Source organism: Oncorhynchus keta, chromosome 21 (assembly GCF_023373465.1).
Source record: "Oncorhynchus keta strain PuntledgeMale-10-30-2019 chromosome 21, Oket_V2, whole genome shotgun sequence".
NCBI classification, from domain to species: Eukaryota; Metazoa; Chordata; class Actinopteri; order Salmoniformes; family Salmonidae; genus Oncorhynchus; species Oncorhynchus keta.
Window position 1 is genome coordinate 56,643,244 of NC_068441.1, and position 23,696 is coordinate 56,666,939.

Below are 23,696 nucleotides of genomic sequence, written 5' to 3' on the forward strand. Positions count from 1 at the left end.
CTGATTTCAATTATAAGTATTCAGACCCTTTTGCTGTGAGACTCAAAATTGAGCTCAGGTGCATCCTGTTACCATTGATCATCCTTGATGTTTCTACAACTTGGAGTCCACCTGTGGTAAATTTAATTGATTTGGACATGATTTGAAAAGGAACACATCAGTCTATATAAAAAAAAGTCCCAAAGAGCAAAAACCAAACCATGAGGGGCGAAGGAACTGTCCGTAGAGCTCCTAGACAGGATTGTGTCGAGGCACAGATCTGGGGAAAGGTACCAAAAATGTGTCTGCAGCATTGACAAACCCCAAGAACTCAGCGGTCTCAATCATTTTTAAATGGAAGAAGTTTAGAACCACCAAAGACGGAGGAGAAAGGCCTTGGTCAGGGAGGTGACCAAGAAAACACCACACCAATCGAGCCTTTATGGTAGTGTGGCCAGACAAAAGCCACGACAGCAGCTTGGAGTTTGCCAAAAGGCACCTAAAGCAGTCTGACCATGAAAATCAAGATTCTCTGGTCTGATGAAACCAATATTGAACTCTTTGGCCTGAATGCCAAGCGACACATCTGGAGGAAACCTGGCACCACCCTTACGGTGAAGCATGGTAGTGGCAGCATCACACGGTGGGGATGTTTTTCAGCGGCAGGGACTGGGAGACGAGTCAGGATCGAGGGAAAGATCAACGGAGCGAAGTACAGAGAGATCCTTGGCTTAAACCTGCTCCAGAGCGCACAGGACTAGAGAGAGCGTGAGAGGTTTAGTTTTTTGGGGGTTAAGGTTAGGGTAAGAGTACAGGTTACGGTTACGGTTAGGTTTAGGGAAAATAGGATTTTGAATGAGACTGAATTGTGTGTCCCCACAAGGTTAGCTGTACAAGACTGTGTGTGTGTGTGTCGCATTGTGAAGTCCACACATTGCGATAGGGGGGCAGGGGTCAGCAGCGACAACGGAGGGAGAGAGCGATAGGAGGGCAGGGGTCAACAGCAACAACTGAGGGAGAGAGCGATAGGAGGGCAGGGGTCAACAGCAACAACGGAGGGAGAGAGCAATAGGAGGGCAGGGGTCAACAGCAACAATGGAGGGAGAGAGCGATAGGAGGGCAGGGGTCAACAGCAACAACGGAGGGAGAGAGCGATAGGAGGGCAGGGGTCAACAGCGACAGCCAGTTTGACAGAGACTGCTGTTAGACCTGATGTGTTGCTACACATGAGCTCAGCTAGCCAACGTCGCCATGACATCGCCTACAAGTTTGATCGGGGAATATCTATTGTAGAAGCAGTTTCTTCATAGGGTACGGTATCTGCCGACGATGTCTTTTGCTAGCAGTGGAGGCAAACTCAAACATTGAAAAGAAACCAAGCTTGTAAATGGTCAAGAACATACTTTCAAAATCTTAGCTAGCTGTCATCATGAATCAAGTCGACAATATACTGGCAAACCCTTAGCAATCCTTGTCATATAAAGAGAAATTATAGATAAAAAAAGTACCCGTGCTAATCGGTCATAAACATTACACAACAAGTTGGAAATTCAACAATGAGTGTTCTGGAAAGAATCAGTGGCGAACTGCAAGCATTGTAAAGCTATCACTAGCCTTCTATTCAATGGAGAGGGTGTGTGGTCCAAGTCTGGGTTTACGGGTCTCTTTTCCAAGCTTAAAATTATAAACATTCAACATTGGCCATGCTGTCAATCCAGCATGACTTCTGCCGCTTTCAAAACAGGGAAAATACGTTTTCAACGGTCATCCAAGTCGGGAACTCGGGCCTCTTTCTAGAGCTCCAACCTGAAGATCTCTGACGTCATGATTCCAAGTCGGGAACTCGGGCCTCTTTCTAGAGCTCCAACCTGAAGATCTCTGACGTCATGATTCCAAGTCGGGAACTCGGGCCTCTTTCTAGAGCTCCGACCTGAAGATCGCTGACGTCATGATTCCAAGTCGGGAACTCGGGCCTCTTTCTAGAGCTCCGACCTGAAGATCACTGACGTCATGATTCCAAGTCGGGAACTCGGGCCTCTTTCTAGAGCTCCAACCTGAAGATCGCTGACGTCATGATTCCGAGTCGGGAACTCGGGCCTCTTTCTAGAGCTCCAACCTGAAGATCGCTCGTCATGATTCGTCAACTGATTGAAGATCGCTGAGTCATGATTCCAAGTCGGGAACTCGGGCCTCTTTCTAGAGCTCCAACCTGAAGATCGCTGACGTCATGATTCCAAGTCGGGAACTCGGGCCTCTTTCTAGAGCTCCAACCTGAAGATCACTGACGTCATGATTCCAAGTCGGGAACTCGGGCCTCTTTCTAGAGCTCCAACCTGAAGATCGCTGACGTCATGATTCCAAGTCGGGAACTCGGGCCTCTTTCTAGAGCTCCAACCTGAAGATCACTGACGTCATGATTCAACCGTGTTTTTTCCCCTTGAGTTCACAGTTGTCTTTGAAAGCATCATAAATCCAGAGAATATCAGACTGATGACAAAATTTGCCACACGAAGGACCACCTTCCTGTTCAAGTGACCACAGCAAAACAAGAGGAGACCAAAAATGTATAGCATGCTGTTGCATAAATGTAATATACCAGTGAGATATGTATACTGTAGCTAAGTAATTGTTGTGTAATAAGATGTTGGTTTCCCATGTGCCTCACCCTAATCATTTGGTCTATTTATAGCCCTCTTCGTTTTACCTACTGTTCTGACTTTGTGGTGCACATGTAGTCTAACCTGTTTTAGAGTAATATAATTGTCTGCTTATATGTCCCCGTTATTTATCCTACGGTTTTGAATTGGTGTACAGCAGAGCTGCACAACCCTCTTCCTGGAGATCTACTGTTCTGTAGGTTCAGTCCAACTCTAATTTAGTATATCTGATTCTGCTAGTTAAGGTCTTGTTGAGCAGCTAATAAGTAGAATCAGGTGTGTTAAATTAGGGATGGACTGAAAACCCACAGGAAGAGGGATGACTGAAAACCCACAGGAAGAGGGATGACTGAAAACCCACAGGAAGAGGGATGACTGAAAACCCACAGGAAGAGGGATGACTGAAAACCCACAGGAAGAGGGATGACTGAAAACCCACAGGAAGAGGGATGACTGAAAACCCACAGGAAGAGGGATGACTGAAAACCCACAGGAAGAGGGATGACTGAAAACCCACAGGAAGAGGGATGACTGGGAAGAGGGATGACTGAAAACCCACAGGAAGAGGGATGACTGAAAACCCACAGGAAGAGGGATGACTGAAAACCCACAGGAAGAGGGATGGACTGAAAACCCACAGGAAGAGGGATGACTGAAAACCCACAGGAAGAGGGATGGACTGAAAACCCACAGGAAGAGGGATGGACTGAAAACCCACAGGAAGAGGGATGGACTGAAAACCCACAGGAAGAGGGATGGACTGAAAACCCACAGGAAGGTAGATCTCCAGGAAGAGGGATGGACTGAAAACCCACAGGAAGGTAGATCTCCAGGAAGAGGGATGGACTGAAAACCCACAGGAAGGTAGATCTCCAGGAAGAGGGATGGACTGAAAACCCACAGGAAGGTAGATCTCCAGGAAGAGGGATGGACTGAAAACCCACAGGAAGGTAGATCTCCAGGAAGAGGGATGGACTGAAAACCCACAGGAAGGTAGATCTCCAGGAAGAGGGATGGACTGAAAACCCACAGGAAGGTAGATCTCCAGGAAGAGGGATGGACTGAAAACCCACAGGAAGGTAGATCTCCAGGAAGAGGGATGGACTGAAAACCCACAGGAAGGTAGATCTCCAGGAAGAGGGTTGGACTGAAAACCCACAGGAAGGTAGATCTCCAGGAAGAGGGATGGACTGAAAACCCACAGGAAGGTAGATCTCCAGGAAGAGGGATGGACTGAAAACCCACAGGAAGGTAGATCTCCAGGAAGAGGGATGGACTGAAAACCCACAGGAAGGTAGATCTCCAGGAAGAGGGATGGACTGAAAACCCACAGGAAGGTAGATCTCCAGGAAGAGGGATGGACTGAAAACCCACAGGAAGGTAGATCTCCAGGAAGAGGGATGGACTGAAAACCCACAGGAAGGTAGATCTCCGGGAAGAGGGTTGGACTGAAAACCCACAGGAAGGTAGATCTCCAGGAAGAGGGTTGTGCAGCCCTAGCGTACAGGGAGAATACTGTAAAAAAAAAAAAATCCCATGTTCTGAATTCTGTCGCTGTACATTTCAAAAGTGCTAAACAAAGTGATATTGACGAAGTCAGTCCTTGCTCACTCCTGAAGTTAATGTCTTAATCTAAATCCAGGGATATGGTGCAACAAAAATGTTTATTCTTCTTATTCTAACAAATAAATGATTCTCCAATCAACTTAAAGGAGTGCCTCTAACTCGCTCGTCACACTTACCACAATACAATGAACAGGCAAGAGGGGGCCAAATCCCCTTACACCATATTTAATATATTTACACAAATATACATGGAGCTCCATATGTTCGGTATTTTATACAAATATGTCCAAATCGCACACTTGTCTACACATCACAATTGTCAGAAGAAACCGCATTTGTTTAAGCACACAGATGGGCTCTGTGAGGAGACGCAGAAACAGTGTGGGGGCTGAGCAGCTGTCTCAAGTCATCCCAACCTCCTCGTCGTCAACCTCTCCTCCTCCTCCTCCCTCCATCCATCTCATACAGCAAGAGACCCCTCCGCTGGTCTCCTAGCGACCCCATCGCTACCTCGTTGGTAACAACAGTTGAATGGTAATGCCAGAGTGCAGAACTATCGGCTACATATTAGTACTACTTGCACGTACTTAATTAACCCGTCTACTACTTACTCTGATCGTCGTCGAGCCTCCATGCCATCAGGTAGAAACAGCTTGATTGTCGACACTATGCAGCCATGAGTGACTGGAACACACAAACGGGTTATATTATAATCAACACCACCAAAATCCTATATAAACAATATGACCAACATTAAAGATTCACTGATAACGCTCCGGGAAAACAGGCAGTTAGAAGATCCATGTAAAAGTTGCATTCTCCAACAGTCTCTAAAGCAGGGTAAACATCTGTCTAATACAGGCAGGCCAAACACACAGCAGGTCCAGTCTAATACAGGCAGGCCAACCAGACACACAAGCAGGTCCAGTCTAATACAGGCAGGCCAAACACACAGCAGGTCCAGTCTAATACAGGCAGGCCAAACACACACACAGCAGGTCAAGTCTAATACAGGCAGGCCAACCACAAAGCAGGTCCAGTCTAATACAGGCAGGCCAAACACACACACAGCAGGTCCAGTCTAATAGAGCAGGTCCAGTCTAATACAGTCATGCCAACCACACACACAGCAGGTCCAGTCTAATAAAAGCAGGCCAGCCATACAGCAGGTCCAGTCTAATACAGGCAGGCCAACCACACACACAGCAGGTCCAGTCTAATACAAGCAGGCCAAACACACACACAGAAGGTCCAGTCTAATACAGCAGGTCCAGTCTAATACAGTCATGCCAACCACACACACAGCAGGTCCAGTCTAATACAGGCAGGCCAAACACACACACAGCAGGTCCAGTCTAATAGAGCAGGTCCAGTCTAATACAGTCATGCCAACCACACACACAGCAGGTCCAGTCTAATAAAAGCAGGCCAGCCATACAGCAGGTCCAGTCTAATACAGGCAGGCCAGCCACACACACAGCAGGTCCAGTCTAATACAAGCAGGCCAAACACACACACAGAAGGTCCAGTCTAATACAGCAGGTCCAGTCTAATACAGTCATGCCAACCACACACACAGCAGGTCCAGTCTAATACAGGCAGGCCAACCACACACACAGCAGGTCCAGTCTAATACAGGCAGGCCAACCACACACACAGCAGGTCCAGTCTAATACAGGCAGGCCAACCACACACACACAGCAGGTCCAGTCTAATACAGGCAGGTCAACCACACAGCATGTCCAGTCTAATACAGGCAGGCCAACCACACACACAGCAGGTCCAGTCTAATACAGGCAGGCCAGCCATACAGCAGGTCCAGTCTAATACAGGCAGGCCAACCACACACACAGCAGGTCCAGTCTAATACAGGCAGGCCAGCCACAGAGCAGGCCCAGTCTAATACAGCATGTCCAGTCTAATACAGGCAGACCAGATTTTAACGTATTTACATGGGTTCACAGTGCGGACCGAACCGTGCGGACCGAACCAAGGTCCCTGCACCAATACATGTACAGTTACAACCATATGGGCTGGTTTCTACCATATTTATCATACCAGTTATTTCCTTCTTTTAAAAAAAATGCATCAGTGAAGGGATATGAGCAAGTGTAGACTTTGTGAGGAAGGAGAGATAATTAGGACGTAGCCCTTATGGTTGTGTTGGCCGCTACATGTACCATAATGGTGGACGCATTTCCCAGAAGGCCCCCATTTAACACAACTGAGGGATTTAAGACTAGACACCAGAGTAATCTCTGGTAGACATGATAGAAACGTAAAACAGAGGTTTTATTCCCAATGTGTCTCTCTAACTTGAACCGTTTAAGATAGTGAATATTATGACCAACACCGTCTATAACAACCTGTTATTACCCAGCTGGCCTGACCAACACAGTCTATAACAACCTGCCACTACCCAGCTGGCCTGACCAACACCGTCTATAACAACCTGCCACTACCCAGCTGGCCTGACCACAGTCTATAACAACCTGTTACTACCCAGCTGGCCTGACCAACACCGTCTATAACAACCTTTTACTACCCAGCTGGCCTGACCAACACAGTCTATAACAACCTGTTACTACCCAGCTGGCCTGACCAACACCAGTCTATAACAACCTGTTACTACCCAGCTGGCCTGACCAACACCATCTATAACAACCTGCCACTACCCAGCTGGCCTGACCAACACAGTCTATAACAACCTGCCACTACCCAGCTGGCCTGACCAACACAGTCTATAACAACCTGTTACTACCCAGCTGGCCTGACCAACACAGTCTATAACAACCTGTTACTACCCAGCTGGCCTGACCAACACCGTCTATAACAACCTGCCACTACCCAGCTGGCCTGACCAACACAGTCTATAACAACCTGTTACTACCCAGCTGGCCTGACCAACACCGTCTATAACAACCTGTTACTACCCAGCTGGCCTGACCAACACAGTCTATAACAACCTGCCACTACCCAGCTGGCCTGACCAACACCGTCTATAACAACCTGTTACTACCCAGCTGGCCTGACCAACACAGTCTATAACAACCTGTTACTACCCAGCTGGCCTGACCAACACAGTCTATAACAACCTGTCACTACCCAGCTGGCCTGACCAACACAGTCTATAACAACCTGCCACTACCCAGCTGGCCTGACCAACACCGTCTATAACAACCTGTTACTACCCAGCTGGCCTGACCAACACAGTCTATAACAACCTGTTACTACCCAGCTGGCCTGACCAACACAGTCTATAACAACCTGTTACTACCCAGCTGGCCTGACCAACACAGTCTATAACAACCTGTTACTACCCAGCTGGCCTGACCAACAGTCTATAACAACCTGTTACTACCCAGCTGGACTGACCAACACCATCTATAACAACCTGTTACTACCCAGCTGGCCTGACCAACACCGTCTATAACAACCTGTTACTACCCAGCTGGCCTGACCAACACAGTCTATAACAACCTGTTACTACCCAGCTGGCCTGACCAACACCGTCTATAACAACCTGTTACTACCCAGCTGGCCTGACCAACACTGTCTATAACAACCTGTTACTACCCAGCTGGCCTGACCAACACAGTCTATAACAACCTGTTACTACCCAGCTGGCCTGACCAACACTGTCTATAACAACCTGTTACTACCCAGCTGGCCTGACCAACACAGTCTATAACAACCTGTTACTACCCAGCTGGCCTGACCAACACCGTCTATAACAACCTGTTACTACCCAGCTGGCCTGACCAACACCGTCTATAACAACCTGTTACTACCCAGCTGGCCTGACCAACACCGTCTATAACAACCTGTTACTACCCAGCTGGCCTGACCAACACAGTCTATAACAACCTGTTACTACCCAGCTGGCCTGACCAACACCATCTATAACAACCTGTTACTACCCAGCTGGCCTGACCAACACCGTCTATAACAACCTGTTACTACCCAGCTGGCCTGACCAACACAGTCTATAACAACCTGTTACTACCCAGCTGGCCTGACCAACACAGTCTATAACAACCTGTTACTACCCAGCTGGCCTGACCAACACAGTCTATAACAACCTGTTACTACCCAGCTGGCCTGACCAACACAGTCTATAACAACCTGTTACTACCCAGCTGGCCTGACCAACACAGTCTATAACAACCTGTTACTACCCAGCTGGCCTGACCAACACAGTCTATAACAACCTGCCACTACCCAGCTGGCCTGACCAACACAGTCTATAACAACCTGTTACTACCCAGCTGGCCTGACCAACACCATCTATAACAACCTGTTACTACCCAGCTGGCCTGACCAACACAGTCTATAACAACCTGTTACTACCCAGCTGGCCTGACCAACACAGTCTATAACAACCTGTTACTACCCAGCTGGCCTGACCAACACCGTCTATAACAACCTGCCACTACCCAGCTGGCCTGACCAACACCGTCTATAACAACCTGTTACTACCCAGCTGGCCTGACCAACACCGTCTATAACAACCTGCCACTACCCAGCTGGCCTGACCAACACAGTCTATAACAACCTGCCACTACCCAGCTGGCCTGACCAACACAGTCTATAACAACCTGTTACTACCCAGCTGGCCTGACCAACACCATCTATAACAACCTGTTACTACCCAGCTGGCCTGACCAACACCATCTATAACAACCTGTTACTACCCAGCTGGCCTGACCAACACTATAACAACCTCTATAACAACCTGTTACTACCCAGCTGGCCTGACCAACACAGTCTATAACAACCTGTTACTACCCAGCTGGCCTGACCAACACCATCTATAACAACCTGTTACTACCCAGCTGGCCTGACCAACACAGTCTATAACAACCTGTTACTACCCAGCTGGCCTGACCAACACCATCTATAACAACCTGTTACTACCCAGCTGGCCTGACCAACACCGTCTATAACAACCTGTTACTACCCAGCTGGCCTGACCAACACCATCTATAACAACCTGCCACTACCCAGCTGGCCTGACCAACACAGTCTATAACAACCTGTTACTACCCAGCTGGCCTGACCAACACCATCTATAACAACCTGTTACTACCCAGCTGGCCTGACCAACACAGTCTATAACAACCTGTTACTACCCAGCTGGCCTGACCAACACCATCTATAACAACCTGTTACTACCCAGCTGGCCTGACCAACACCATCTATAACAACCTGTTACTACCCAGCTGGCCTGACCAACACCATCTATAACAACCTGTTACTACCCAGCTGGCCTGACCAACACCATCTATAACAACCTGTTACTACCCAGCTGGCCTGACCAACACCATCTATAACAACCTGTTACTACCCAGCTGGCCTGACCAACACCATCTATAACAACCTGTTACTACCCAGCTGGCCTGACCAACACAGTCTATAACAACCTGTTACTACCCAGCTGGCCTGACCAACACAGTCTATAACAACCTGCCACTACCCAGCTGGCCTGACCCAGCTGGCTGGCCTGACCAACACAGTCTATAACAACCTGTTACTACCCAGCTGGCCTGACCAACACTGTCTATAACAACCTGTTACTACCCAGCTGGCCTGACCAACACAGTCTATAACAACCTGCCACTACCCAGCTGGCCTGACCAACACAGTCTATAACAACCTGTTACTACCCAGCTGGCCTGACCAACAGTCTATAACAGCCTGTTACTACCCAGCTGGCCTGACCAACACAGTCTATAACAACCTGTTACTACCCAGCTGGCCTGACCAACACCGTCTATAACAACCTGTTACTACCCAGCTGGCCTGACCAACACCGTCTATAACAACCTGTTACTACCCAGCTGGCCTGACCAACACAGTCTATAACAACCTGTTACTACCCAGCTGGCCTGACCAACACCGTCTATAACAACCTGTTACTACCCAGCTGGCCTGACCAACACCGTCTATAACAACCTGCCACTACCCAGCTGGCCTGACCAACACCGTCTATAACAACCTGTTACTACCCAGCTGGCCTGACCAACACCGTCTATAACAACCTGTTACTACCCAGCTGGCCTGACCAACACAGTCTATAACAACCTGCCACTACCCAGCTGGCCTGACCAACACAGTCTATAACAACCTTTTACTACCCAGCTGGCCTGACCATCACTGAAAGAGAAGACTCTCAGGAACACGTTGGTTTCCCATCTACAACTCTGATGTGTCCTATCCATACACTTGATGTGTGTGTGTGTGTGTGTGTGTGTGTGTGTGTGTGTGTGTGTGTGTACCTTTGCGCGTGTTCTCTGTGACGTCAACCCCAAACTGGATGGTGTCGCCAGAGAGGACCTCGCAGGGGGGGCTTTCCTCAGACCCCCGGCTCAGACGCTGGCTGTTGATGAACGTCCCGTTACTGCTTTTAGTGTCCTGGAGGTAGAACTGTAGGAAACACAAGAAATAAAAGAGTTAGTCTATGATCGTAAATACTATAGTAACCATGGTAACTATAGTAACCACAGGAATATACAACAGGATATATACACAGTATATAGGTGGAACGAAGCACGTATTTCAACCAAACCATTCAGTACAAGGAATCCGATTGAATACTGAAAATATATACAGTACCAGTCAAAAGTTGACACCTACTCATTCAAGGGTTTTCTTTATTTTGACTATTTTCTACATTGGTGAAGACATAAAAACTATGAAATAACACTTATGGAATCATGTAGTAACCAAAAAAAAAAACAAAAAAAAAAAGTTCAAGAGATCAATATATTTTACATCCTTCCAAGTAGCCAGCCTTTCCTTTATGACAGCTTTGCACTCTGGGCATTTTCTCAACCAGCTCCACCTGGAATGCTTTTCCAACAGTCTTGAAGGAGTTCCCACATATGCCGAGCTTTTCCTTCACTCTGCGGTCCAATTCATTCCAAACCATCTCAATTGGGTTGAGGTCGGGTGATTGTGGAGGCCAGGTCATCTGATGCATCACTCCATCACTCTCCTTCTTGGTCAAATAGCCCTGACACAGCCTGGAGATGGGATGGCGTATCCCTGCAGAATGCTGTGGAAGCCATGCTGGATAAGTGTGCCTTGAATTTTAAATATTTATTGGTCCTTCTGTAGCTCAGTTGGTAGAGCATGGCGCTTGTAACGCCAGGGTAGTGGGTTCGATCCCCGGGACCACCCATACGTAGAATGTATGCAACACATGACTGTAAGTCGCTTTGGATAAAAGCGTCTGCTAAATGGCATATATATTATTAAATAAAAATCAGACAGTGTCACCAGCAAAGCACCTCCACACAATAACGCCACCTGTGGAACCACCTGTGGAACCACACATGTGGAGATCATCCGTTCACCCATTCTGCATCTCAAAGACATAGCAGTTGGAAGCAAAAATATAACATTTGGACAGGAAAAAAAAAAGGACAGATTTCCACCAGTCTAATCTCCATTGCAAGTCTCTTTTTATTGGTGTCCTTTAGTATTGGTTTCTTTGCAGCAATTCAACCATTAAGACATGATTCATGCAGTCGCCTCTGAACAGTTGATGTTGAGATGTGTCTGTTACTTGAACTCTGTGGAGCATTTATTTGGGCTGCAATCTGAGGTGCAGTTAACTCTAATGAACGTATCCTCTGCAGCAGAGGGAACTCTGGGTCTTCGTGAAGCGGTCCTCATGAGAGACAATTTCATCATAGCACTGTTTTTGCGACTGCACTTGAAGAAACATTTAAGTCCTTCAAATGTTCTGTATTGACTGACCTTCATGCCTTAGGATAATGGACTGTCGTTTTGTCTTTGCTAGTTTTAGCCATAATACGGACTTGGTCTTTTACCAAAGACTATCTTCTGTACACCAACCCTACCTTGACACAACAAAACTGCTTTGCAGTTGCAGAATGCAGCCTTCCAGGTGACAACCTCATGAAGCTGGTTGAGAGAATGCCAAGAGTGTGCAAAGGGGGGGGGGCAGGAAGCCTAGTGGTTAGAGCGTTGGACTAGTAACCCGAAATGTTGCAAAATCGAATCCCCGAGCTGACAAGGTTAAAATCTGTCGTTCTGCCGCTGAACAAGGCAGTTAACCCACTGTTCCCCGGTAGGCCGTTATTGAAAATAAGTATTTGTTCTTAACGGACTTGCCTAGTTAAATAAATCGGTTAAATAAAATAGTGTGCAAAGCTGTCAAGGCAGAGGGTGTCTTCTTTGTAGAATCTCAAATATATTTTGACTTATTTTTGGTTACTACATGATTCCATAAGTATCATTTCATAGTTTTGATGTCTTCACTATTATTCTACAATGTAAAAAATAGTCCAAATAAAAGAAAAACCCTTGAAATGGGTAGTTGTCCAAACATGACTGGTAATATATATTAATATATGTAAAATGTTAACAGTATGTCCCAATGCACAACGAGAATAGACTAAGCAGCTGCCAACACCTCAAATATGTTGACATATTTACGACAACACCCCAGTATCTCCACCGCCGGATCAAGAAAGAAAGACAAAACTACAACAACAAAAAAAGTCTCCCCTCTGCAATCAAGGAGCCATGGCAGCTGATTCTACAAGAGCAATGTGTTTTTAGCCACAGCTATGCATCCATTCTGGGGTGGTTTAGAAGAATCGGGTGTATTTTCAGCACCTCGTGAAAGTGCTCAAGCCACTTTACGAACTTCGCCCTCCTGCACCCATTTCAGCAAAACCGGTAGCACCCGCTCTATGTAAACGAGCTAAAAGCCGAAGCAGTCTATGAATTAGCCAATACACCCTGCGTTACTCTTACTACAGATGAATGGGCCTCCAGGGCTACATAACAGTGACTAGCCATCGCATTACCCTGGTGTGGGAAATGACAAATACCGTTGCCACGGACACACCGCCTTTAGGAGAGCGTCACACTTCTCTCTCCAGTGGAAAGCATAGGCCTATACTATTTACATATCGATTTCACATAGCAATTTATTTTAGTGTTGATGATAGTGGTGCTTTCATTTCAGTAAATACAAAGTGTTGTTATTCCTGATGGAGCTCTCATCAGGCCCCACACACACATACCTCATGACCATATGGAATCAGGAATTCCAATAATTTATTTTAGAAAATAATTTAACTGTTATCATTTCATTTTCCTTACCAAGGACGGGGATAAGGTGCCCTAACAAGTGTTACCGAGGAAGGGGATAAGGTGCCCTAACAAGTGTTACCGAGGAAGGGGATAAGGTGCCCTAACAAGTGTTACCGAGGAAGGGGATAAGGTGCCCTAACAAGCGTTTCTACGGAGTCTATATCTGTAAGATCAATTGACGACTAATCGGCATGGCCGATTAAATGTTTAAGAATCAATAAAAAAATTAAAAAAATTTAAAATCGGCATTTAACAAAAGAGCATTTGTGAAAAAAAGGAGTCGGTGCACAAATATACCTAACCAGAAACATCAATGCCTTTCTTAAAATCAATTCAAGTATATATTTTTTAAACCTGCATATTTAGTTAAGAAATTGATGTTAGCAGGAAATATTAACTAGGGAAAAGATGTCACTTCTCTTACGTCCTGTCAAGCAGAGTCAGGGTATATGCAGCAGTTTGGGCCGTCTGGCTCGTTGTGAAATGTGTAAAGACTATTTCTTCCGAACAAAGACCGTAATTAATTTGCCAGCATTTTACATAATTATGACATAACATTGCACAACCTTCAATGTAACAGCAATATGTAGACTGTTGCCACCCGTTCGATAAAATACGGAACGGTTCCGTATTTCACTGAAAGAATCAACGTTTTGTTTTCGATATGATAGTTTCCGGTTTTGACCTTATTAACGACCAGAGGCTCGTATGTGTGTTTATTTATTATAATGAAGTCTGATTTGATAGAGCAGTCTGAGCGGTGATAAGCAGCAGGCTCGTAAGCATTCAATCAAACAGCACTTTCCTGCATTTGCCAGCAGCTCTCAGCAATGTTTGAGGCACAGCGCTGTTTATGACTTTAAGCCTATCATCTCCCGAGATTAGACTGGCAATACTATAGTGAACATCCAATAGTCAAAGGCCTATGAAATACAAATGGTATAGAGAGAAATAGTCCTATAATAACTACAACCTAAAACTTCTTACCTGGGAATATTGAAGACTCAAGTTAAAAGGTGTTATATTAATGCTGGTGGTTCCATTTGTTCACGTTCTGAGCAAGGAATTCAAACATTAGCTTTTTTACATGGCACATAATGCACTATTAACTTTCTTCTCCAAGTGTTTTTGTATTATTTAAACCAAATTGAACATTTTTCATTATTTATTTGAAGCTAAATTGATTTTAAATATATATATATATATATATATATTATATATTCATATATAGTGTTATTTGTTCACTCAGTATTGTTGTAATTGGCATTGCAAATAAATGTATACATTTAAAATTAAATATGCATTAAATAAATAAAAATGATAAAACATTAAACAAAAATAATAATAAACTATGGGCAAACCAGATTTTAAACTTTAGACAAACCAGATCCCGTTGCCCAAAAACTATTAGACAAACCAGATCCCGTCCCATCAGCCCAATAAACTATTAGACAAACCAGATCCCGTCCCATCAGCCCAATAAACTATTAGACAAACCAGATCCCGTCCCATCAGCCCAATAAACTATTAGACAAACCAGATCCCGTCCCATCAGCCCAATAAACTATTAAAGGGATACTTTGGGATTTTGTCAATTAAGCCAATTATCTTCTTCCCCAGAGTCAGATGAACTTGTGGATACCATTTATATAGGTATGTGTAGTTTGAAGGAAGTTGCTAAATAGTGTTAACGCAATGCCTGGAAGTCTATGGTAAGTGATAACATGCTATTAGGTACTATAGACTATCACTAGTTAGCACACAAATGGAAACAACCTCTACCTTCCTTCATACCGGATATAGAGGCATAAAAATGGTATCCTTGAGTTAATCTGACTCTGGTGAAGTCGATGAGACCAGACATTGTAACCACTTCACTATGTGGTAGTGAGAGACCAGACAATGTACAAATCACAAGCAGACAAGAGTGTGCATCTCAAATGATATCCTATAAAATGAGCACTACTAGCCTATTGGCCCTGGTCAAAAGCAGTGCACTAAATAGGGAATATGGTGTATACATTAAAAAATGTTGAGTTAAGGAGAGAGTGGTTTCGATGCACAAGGCATGTCTCTTCAGAATGACGTCTCTCCCACCAAATCTTATGTATTTGTCAGTAAAAATAAATAAAACGATAAGTAAAATCCCAGAAGAAAACCTGGTTGCCTGTTACCCACCAGACACTGGGAGATGAATTTACCTTTCAACAGGACAATAACTTACTACACAAGGTCACATGTACACTGGAGTCCTTTACCAGGACAGAATGTTCACGAGTTACAGTTTGACACGTTGCCATGGCAAGATGTGAAAGTGGTTGTCTAGCAATGATCAACAACCAATTAAGAACTAGCAAGTTTGAACTATGAAAAGAATAATAGATGTGGAAAGCTCTTAGAGAGATTTACCCAGAAAGACTCAGCGGATTTCAACATGTATTGACATCGAAGGATGAATACTTATAACAATCATGATTTTTAGATTGTTATATTTTTCTTCACAGCCGTGAGTTAATAGATCGTTGACAAAAAAAAGACAATTTAATCCCACTTTGTAACAAAATGTTGAAGACAAGGGGTGTGAATACTTTAACGAAGGCAGTAGAATTTCAAAATCTGCTACCATAACTTTATGACTTTAAGGACACAAAAGCCTGGAGGAAAAGTCTGATCGTCAACGTAGGCTATTCTATGACAACCGAATTATGCATTGCAAATATTAAAAAGACTTCAACTTAAAATACATGGTTTTACTTTCTTGCATTGGCATTTACGGGTAGATAGCTTGCAAAATCTCTTTTCCCTACCACTGTTGGTCTTCGCTCCACCAGCTATCTGTACACTAGGCTGTGTGTGTGTGTGTGTGTGTGTGTGTGTGTGTGTGTGTGTGTGTATATATAGCGCTCTCTCAGCAGATCTACATCAACACTGAACAAAAATAAAACATGTAAAGTGTTAGTCCCATGTTTCATGAACTGAAATAAAATGATCTCAGGAATTTTTCCCATACACACAAAAACCTGATTTCTCAAATTTTGTGTACAAATTTGTTTACATCCCTGTTAGGGAGCATTTCTGTTTTGCCAAGACAATCCAGCCACCTGACACCTGAAGCTGATTATACAGCATGACCATTATACAGGTGCACCTTGTGCTGGGGACAATAAAAAGGCAACTCAAATGTGCAGTTTTCACAACACCAGAGGTCTCAACTGCAGACTACGTGTAACCACGCCAACCCGGGACCTCAACATCCGGCTCCTTCACCTGCTGGATCATCTGCCTGCACGTCCTCACCAGGTTCTTGATCCGACTGCAGCTAGGTGTTGTAACCGACTTCAGTGGGCAAATGCTCACCGCTGACGGACACGGGCACGCTGGAAAAGCTCTTCACAGATGATTCCCAGTTTGAACTGTACCGGGCAGATAGACAGCGTGTATGGCGTTGTGTGGACGAACAGTTTGCAGATGTCAACATTGTGCTCAATGGTGGTGGGGTTATGGTATGAGCAGGCATAAGCAACGGACAACAAAATCGCATTTTAAAATCGATGGCAAATTGAATGCACAGAGCTACCGTGATGAGATCCCGGAGGCCCATTGTCGTGCCATTCATCCGCCGCCGTCACCTCACGTTTCAGCAGGATAATGCACGGCCACATGTCGCAAGGATCTGGTCACAATTCCTGGAAGCTAAAAATGGCCCAGTTCTTCCATGACTTGCATACGCACCAGACACGTCACCCATTGAGCAGGTTTGGGATGCTCTGGATCAACGTGTACGACAGCGCGTTCCAGCCAATATCCATCAACTTCGCACAGCCATTGAAGAGGAGTGGAATACCATTCCACAGGCCACAATGAACAGCCTGATCAACTCTATGTGAAAGGAGATGTGTTGTGATGCATGAGGCAAATGGTGGTCACACCAGATACCGACAGGTTCTGATACACGCCCCTACCTTTTTTTTTTTTTAAGGTATCAGTTCTCAGCCATGTGACCCAGTTGATTCAATGTGGCAAGGCCCGACCCAGTTGATTCAATGTGGCATGGCCCGACCCAGTTGATTCAATGTGGCAAGGCACCCAGTTGATTCAATGTGGCAAGGCCCGACCCAGTTGATTCAATGTGGCAAGGCCCGACCCAGTTGATTCAATGTGGCATGGCCCGACCCAGTTGATTCAATGTGGCATGGCCCGACCCAGTTGATTCAATGTGGCATGGCCCATTGATTCAATGTGGCATGGCCCGACCCAGTTGATTCAATGTGGCATGGCCCGACCCAGTTGATTCAATGTGGCATGGCCCGACCCAGTTGATTCAATGTGGCAAGGCCCGACCCAGTTGATTCAATGTGGCAAGGCCCACGACCCAGTTGATTCAATGTGGCAAGGCCCGACCCAGTTGATTCAATGTGGCAAGGCCCGACCCAGTTGATTCAATGTGGCTAGGCCCGACCCAGTTGATTCAATGTGGCAAGGCCCGACCCAGTTGATTCAATGTGGCAAGGCCCGACCCAGTTGATTCAATGTGGCCCGACCCAGTTGATTCAATGTGGCGGCCAGTTGATTCAATGTGGCAGAGTTGATTCAATGTGGCATGGCCCGACCCAGTTGATTCAATGTGGCACCCCGACCCAGTTGATTCAATGTGGCAGATTCAATGTGGCAAGGCCCGACCCAGTTGATTCAATGTGGCAAGGCCCGACCCAGTTGATTCAATGTGGCAACCCAGGCCAATGTGGCAAGGCCCGACCCAGTTGATTCAATGTGGCAAGGCCCGACCCAGTTGATTCAATGTGGCAACCCAGTTGATTCAATGTGGCAGGCCCGACCCAGTTGATTCAATGTGGCAAGGCCCGACCCAGTTGATTCAATGTGGCAAGGCCCGACCCAGTTGATTCAATGTGGCAAGGCCCGACCCAGTTGATTCAATGTGGCAGGCCCGACCCAGTTGATTCAATGGGCAAGGCCCGACCAGTTGATTCAATGTGGCAAGGCAGGCAAGGCCCGACCCAGTTGATTCAATGTGGCAAGGCCCGACCCAGTTGATTCAATGTGGCAAGGCCCGACCCAGTTGATTCAATGTGGCATGGCCCGACCCAGTTGATTCAATGTGGCATGGCCCGACCCAGTTGATTCAATGTGGCAAGGCCCGACCCAGTTGATTCAATGTGGCAAGGCCCGACCCAGTTGATTCAATGTGGCATGGCCCGACCCAGTTGATTCAATGTGGCATGGCCCGACCCAGTTGATTCAATGTGATTCAATGTGGCAAGGCCCGACCCAGTTGATTCAATGTGGCATGGCATGGCCCGACCCAGTTGATTCAATGTGGCAAGGCCCGACCCAGTTGATTCAATGTGGCAAGGCCCGACCCAGTTGATTCAATGTGGCAAGGCCCGACCCAGTTGATTCAATGTGGCAAGGCCCGACCCAGTTGATTCAATGTGGCAAGGCCCGACCCAGTTGATTCAATGTGGCAAGGCCCGACCCAGTTGATTCAATGTGGCAAGGCCCGACCCAGTTGATTCAATGTGGCAAGGCCCGACCCAGTTGATTCAATGTGGCATGGCCCGACCCAGTTGATTCAATGTGGCATGGCCCGACCCAGTTGATTCAATGTGGCAAGGCCCGACCCAGTTGATTCAATGTGGCATGGCCCGACCCAGTTGATTCAATGTGGCAAGGCCCGACCCAGTTGATTCAATGTGGCAAGGCCCGACCCAGTTGATTCAATGTGGCAAGGCCCGACCCAGTTGATTCAATGTGGCATGGCCCGACCCAGTTGATTCAATGTGGCAAGGCCCGACCCAGTTGATTCAATGTGGCATGGCCCGACCCAGTTGATTCAATGTGGCATGGCCCGACCCAGTTGATTCAATGTGGCAAGGCCCGACCCAGTTGATTCAATGTGGCCCCGACCCAGTTGATTCAATGTTGATTCAATGTGGCAAGGCCCGACCCAGTTGATTCAATGTGGCAAGGCCAATGTGGCAAGGCCCGACCCAGTTGATTCAATGTGGCAAGGCCCGACCCAGTTGATTCAATGTGGCATGGCCCGACCCAGTTGATTCAATGTGGCAAGGCCCACCCAGTTGATTCAATGTGGCAAGGCCCGACCCAGTTGATTCAATGTGGCATGGCCCGACCCAGTTGATTCAATGTGGCAAGGCCCGACCCAGTTGATTCAATGTGGCAAGGCCCGTTGATTCAATGTGGCATGGCCCGACCCAGTTGATTCAATGTGGCAAGGCCCGACCCAGTTGATTCAATGTGGCAAGGCCCGACCCAGTTGATTCAATGTGGCATGGCCCGACCCAGTTGATTCAATGTGGCAAGGCCTGACCCAGTTGATTCAATGTGGCAAGGCCCGACCCAGTTGATTCAATGTGGCATGGCCCGATTGATTCAATGTGGCAAGGCCCGACCCAGTTGATTCAATGTGGCAAGGCCCGACCCAGTTGATTCAATGTGGCAAGGCCCGACCCAGTTGATTCAATGTGGCAAGGCCCGACCCAGTTGATTCAATGTGGCAAGGCCCGACCCAGTTGATTCAATGTGGCAAGGCCCGACCCAGTTGATTCAATGTGGCAAGGCCCGACCCAGTTGAGACAAGTTTGTTTAACATGAACAATCCTCCATGCGTAGCCAATGTGAATTATAGGATTTATATTTTTGTCCTGATATTTTCTACCTGCAATGTTTTTATTTGTTTGTCTTCGTGTAGACTAGTTTTACCAAGTTAGCCATAGAACAAAAATATGTAAACAAAGCTGTTCAAAAAAAAAAAAAAAAATGTAAAAGCATAACTGCCACGAAGATCAGTAGCAATCAGTAAGATCCATTGTTTATTGGAATTCTACAAAAAAATGTTTAAAAAAAAAATAACCGGTAACTTCAGGAACATAAACGGCAGAATCTGGGAAGAGCACTACTAAGAGAACAGGTCCTCTTCGGTTTCTGTAACTCTGGATCTCTCCATTCATTTGTGGGTCTGAATTATCATCAAACAGTATGCTTAAAGACGAAGCTCAGTGCATACATTTGCTTATTTATTTATTTTTAACTCAGGGTGTGACTATTGGATCTAGGGACAGCCCTAGCTCCAATTCTACTCACTTCAAATACTTAATCTGGACAAGAATGAGCTCGTCTGGCACCAAGGATCCAATAGAACAGTCTTCAGAGCACAAACCACGACCACCTGGAAGTCCAGGCAGGCTACAACAAAACGCTAAAAGTATTTTTTTAAAGATTGAGGAGTATTTGAACCCAGGTTTGCTCAGGACGAGCTAACATTACCAAAACGTTGTGATGTTATAGCTCACAGAAACAGTACGATCGACCACAGAACGGAGGAGAAACGTAGAGCTATGGAAGTAGGACTAATTCGCTGACTTTTCTACAACCACACATACATGTATATAAATAAAAGAGCCCTTTAAGGTACGTCCATTTACAGGGTGATGTGTGTTTGTGGTATTGTCCAGGTGTTCTATAAAGGCACTAGAAAACAAATGTATTATCATTGATTGATTGATTGATTGATTGATTGATTGATTGATTGATTGATTGATTCTCTGCATCGAGTGGTACTGATATTAAACTGCAGTCCAGGTACAGCAGAGGATTGAAACTACAACATTGAAACAGTAAAAATAGAGAGACCCAAGGAGAGGGAGTGTCACAGGAGGATGCGAGTTTGCTGTTGCCGTGACTACCACAGGGCGGGGGGGAGCAGCAGCAGGGAGTTTGGGTTCTCAGTTGGGTGCAGAGGGGAGAGGTACAGGGGCTTGCTGTTTGGGAGTTGTGGATCTCCATCACCATGATACAATACTAGGTAGAGATGCAGCCTTCCTACCCCTTGACTATTCCCACATTATGTTACAGCCTTAATCTAAAATGTATTAGTTTCTCCCCCTCAAAACACAATACCCCATAAAGACAAAACAAAAATTATATACATTTTTGCAAATGTCAGCTAAATTAAAAACAAATACCTTACATAAGTATTCAGACCCTTTTGCTATGAGACTAAATTGATCTCAGGTGCATCCTGTTTCCATTGATCAACCTTGAGATGTTTCTACAACTTCATTGGAGTCCACCTGTGGTCAATTCAATTGATTTGGAAAGGCATACACCTGCCTATATAAGGTCCCACAGTTCACAGGTGCATGTCAGAGCAAAAACCAAGTCGAGGTTGAAGGACCTTAGAGCTCCGAGATGCTGCTGCCCCCGGCCTCGTCTCAGAGAAACTCTACACTAAGTCTTCCCAGTCTAAGGCTCTGTTTTTCCTGATTCCTCACGTCCCGTCTCCTGAAACCGCATTGGTGGAGAAGATCCAAAAGATCCCTGATCTTGTCCCACAAATCTGTCTTTCGACCAATCGGATCAGCTCTTTGACACATAATTGGGCTGTATGTAAACACCGCCTTAAGTTCTTTTCCCACTGACTTTACTCTCAAATGCCTATTTTTTTTTATTTTTTAGAAAGAAGCAAAGAAATGCGCTTAAATTGATTAAGAGCCAGTAGAGCTACACAGACCAACTCTCCAGTAACACGCACATCTGAAACAGCCTGATACCATGGTCCTGTTTTCTGCTGTCTTGACAGTTTCCACTACAATAGCCAAGGTTCCTTCATTGGACCGTACTGGAACCTGGCAGTACATTTGATCGCCTGAAATATATTTTTTTTAAAGTCTTCCCTCTGCACTCTATTTATAAAAAAATATTTAAAAAATAGGACATGATTCAGAAAAAGGATATAGCTCATGTTTAAAGAGGAGTGGACACAATCCTCCCAACCAATCACCCCAAATCCTTATCATGTCCTGTCCATTTTGGATGGAATTCATCCACTGATAGGCCTCCCCAGGTCATTGCTGTGAATGACATGTTCTCATTCAGCCAACTTTATCAGGTTGATAAATAAACAAGGTAATCTGGTACTAGTGGTATCCTATTGTTGGTCAACACAGGACGGGGCAGCTAGAGGTTGGTCAACACAGGACGGGGCAGCTAGAGGTTGGTCAACACAGGACGGGGCAGCTAGAGGTTGGTCAACACAGGACGGGGCAGCTAGAGGTTGGTCAACACAGGACGGGGCAGCTAGAGGTTGGTCAACACAGGACGGGGCAGCTAGAGGTTGGTCAACACAGGACGGGGCAGCTAGAGGTTGGTCAACACAGGACGGGGCAGCTAGAGGTTGGTCAACACAGGACGGGGCAGCTAGAGGTTGGTCAACACAGGACGGGGCAGCTAGAGGTTGGTCAACACAGGACGGGGCAGCTAGAGGTTGGTCAACACAGGACGGGGCAGCTAGAGGTTGGTCAACACAGGACGGGGCAGCTAGAGGTTGGTCAACACAGGACGGGGCAGCTAGAGGTTGGTCAACACAGGACGGGGCAGCTAGAGGTTGGTCAACACAGGACGGGGCAGCTAGGGTTGGTCAACACAGGGGGGCAGCTAGAGGTTGGTCAACACAGGACAGCAGGGTTGGTCAACACAGGGGGGCAGCTAGAGGTTGGTCAACACAGGACGGGGCAGCTAGAGGTTGGTCAACACAGGACGGGGCAGCTAGAGGTTGGTCAACACAGGACGGGGCAGCTAGAGGTTGGTCAACGGTTTGGTCACCGACAGGGCAGCTAGAGGTTGGTCAACACAGGACAGGGCAGCAGCTAGCTAGGTTGGTCACCGACAGGGCAGCTAGAGGTTGGTCAACACAGGACAGGGCAGCTAGAGGTTGGTCAACACAGGACAGGGCAGCTAGAGGTTGGTCAACACAGGACAGGGCAGCTAGAGGTTGGTCAACACAGGACAGGGCAGCTAGAGGTTGGTCAACACAGGACAGGGCAGCTAGAGGTTGGTCAACACAGGACAGGGCAGCTAGAGGTTGGTCAACACAGGACAGGGCAGCTAGAGGTTGGTCAACACAGGACAGGGCAGCTAGAGGTTGGTCAACACAGGACAGGGCAGCTAGAGGTTGGTCAACACAGGACAGGGCAGCTAGAGGTTGGTCAACACAGGACAGGGCAGCTAGAGGTTGGTCAACACAGGACAGGGCAGCTAGAGGTTGGTCACCGACGGGGCAGCTAGAGGTTGGTCACCGACGGGGCAGCTAGAGGTTGGTCACCGACGGGGCAGCTAGAGGTTGATCAACACAGGACAGGGCAGCTAGAGGTTGATCAACACAGGACAGGGCAGCTAGAGGTTGGTCACCGACGGGGCAGCTAGAGGTTGGTCAACGACGGGGCAGCTAGAGGTTGGTCAACACAGGACAGGGCAGCTAGAGGTTGGTCACCGACGGGCAGCTAAGGTTGGTCAACACAGGACAGGGCAGCTAGAGGTTGGTCA

The 23,696-nt window shown here is 46.6% G+C and overlaps 1 protein-coding gene across 1 annotated transcript in view; it reads right to left on the reverse strand.

Moving 5' to 3' along the window:
* Positions 1-23,696, reverse strand: part of slmapa (sarcolemma associated protein a) — a 156,400-nt gene that overhangs the window by 114,017 nt on the left and 18,687 nt on the right. Inside the window, exons 2-3 of the mRNA XM_052474418.1 lie at positions 10,481-10,628; positions 4,814-4,886 (exon numbers count right to left, since the gene is read on the reverse strand). Of these exons, the coding sequence (XP_052330378.1) occupies positions 4,814-4,886; positions 10,481-10,628 (221 nt within the window). The remainder of the gene's footprint in view (positions 1-4,813; positions 4,887-10,480; positions 10,629-23,696) is intronic.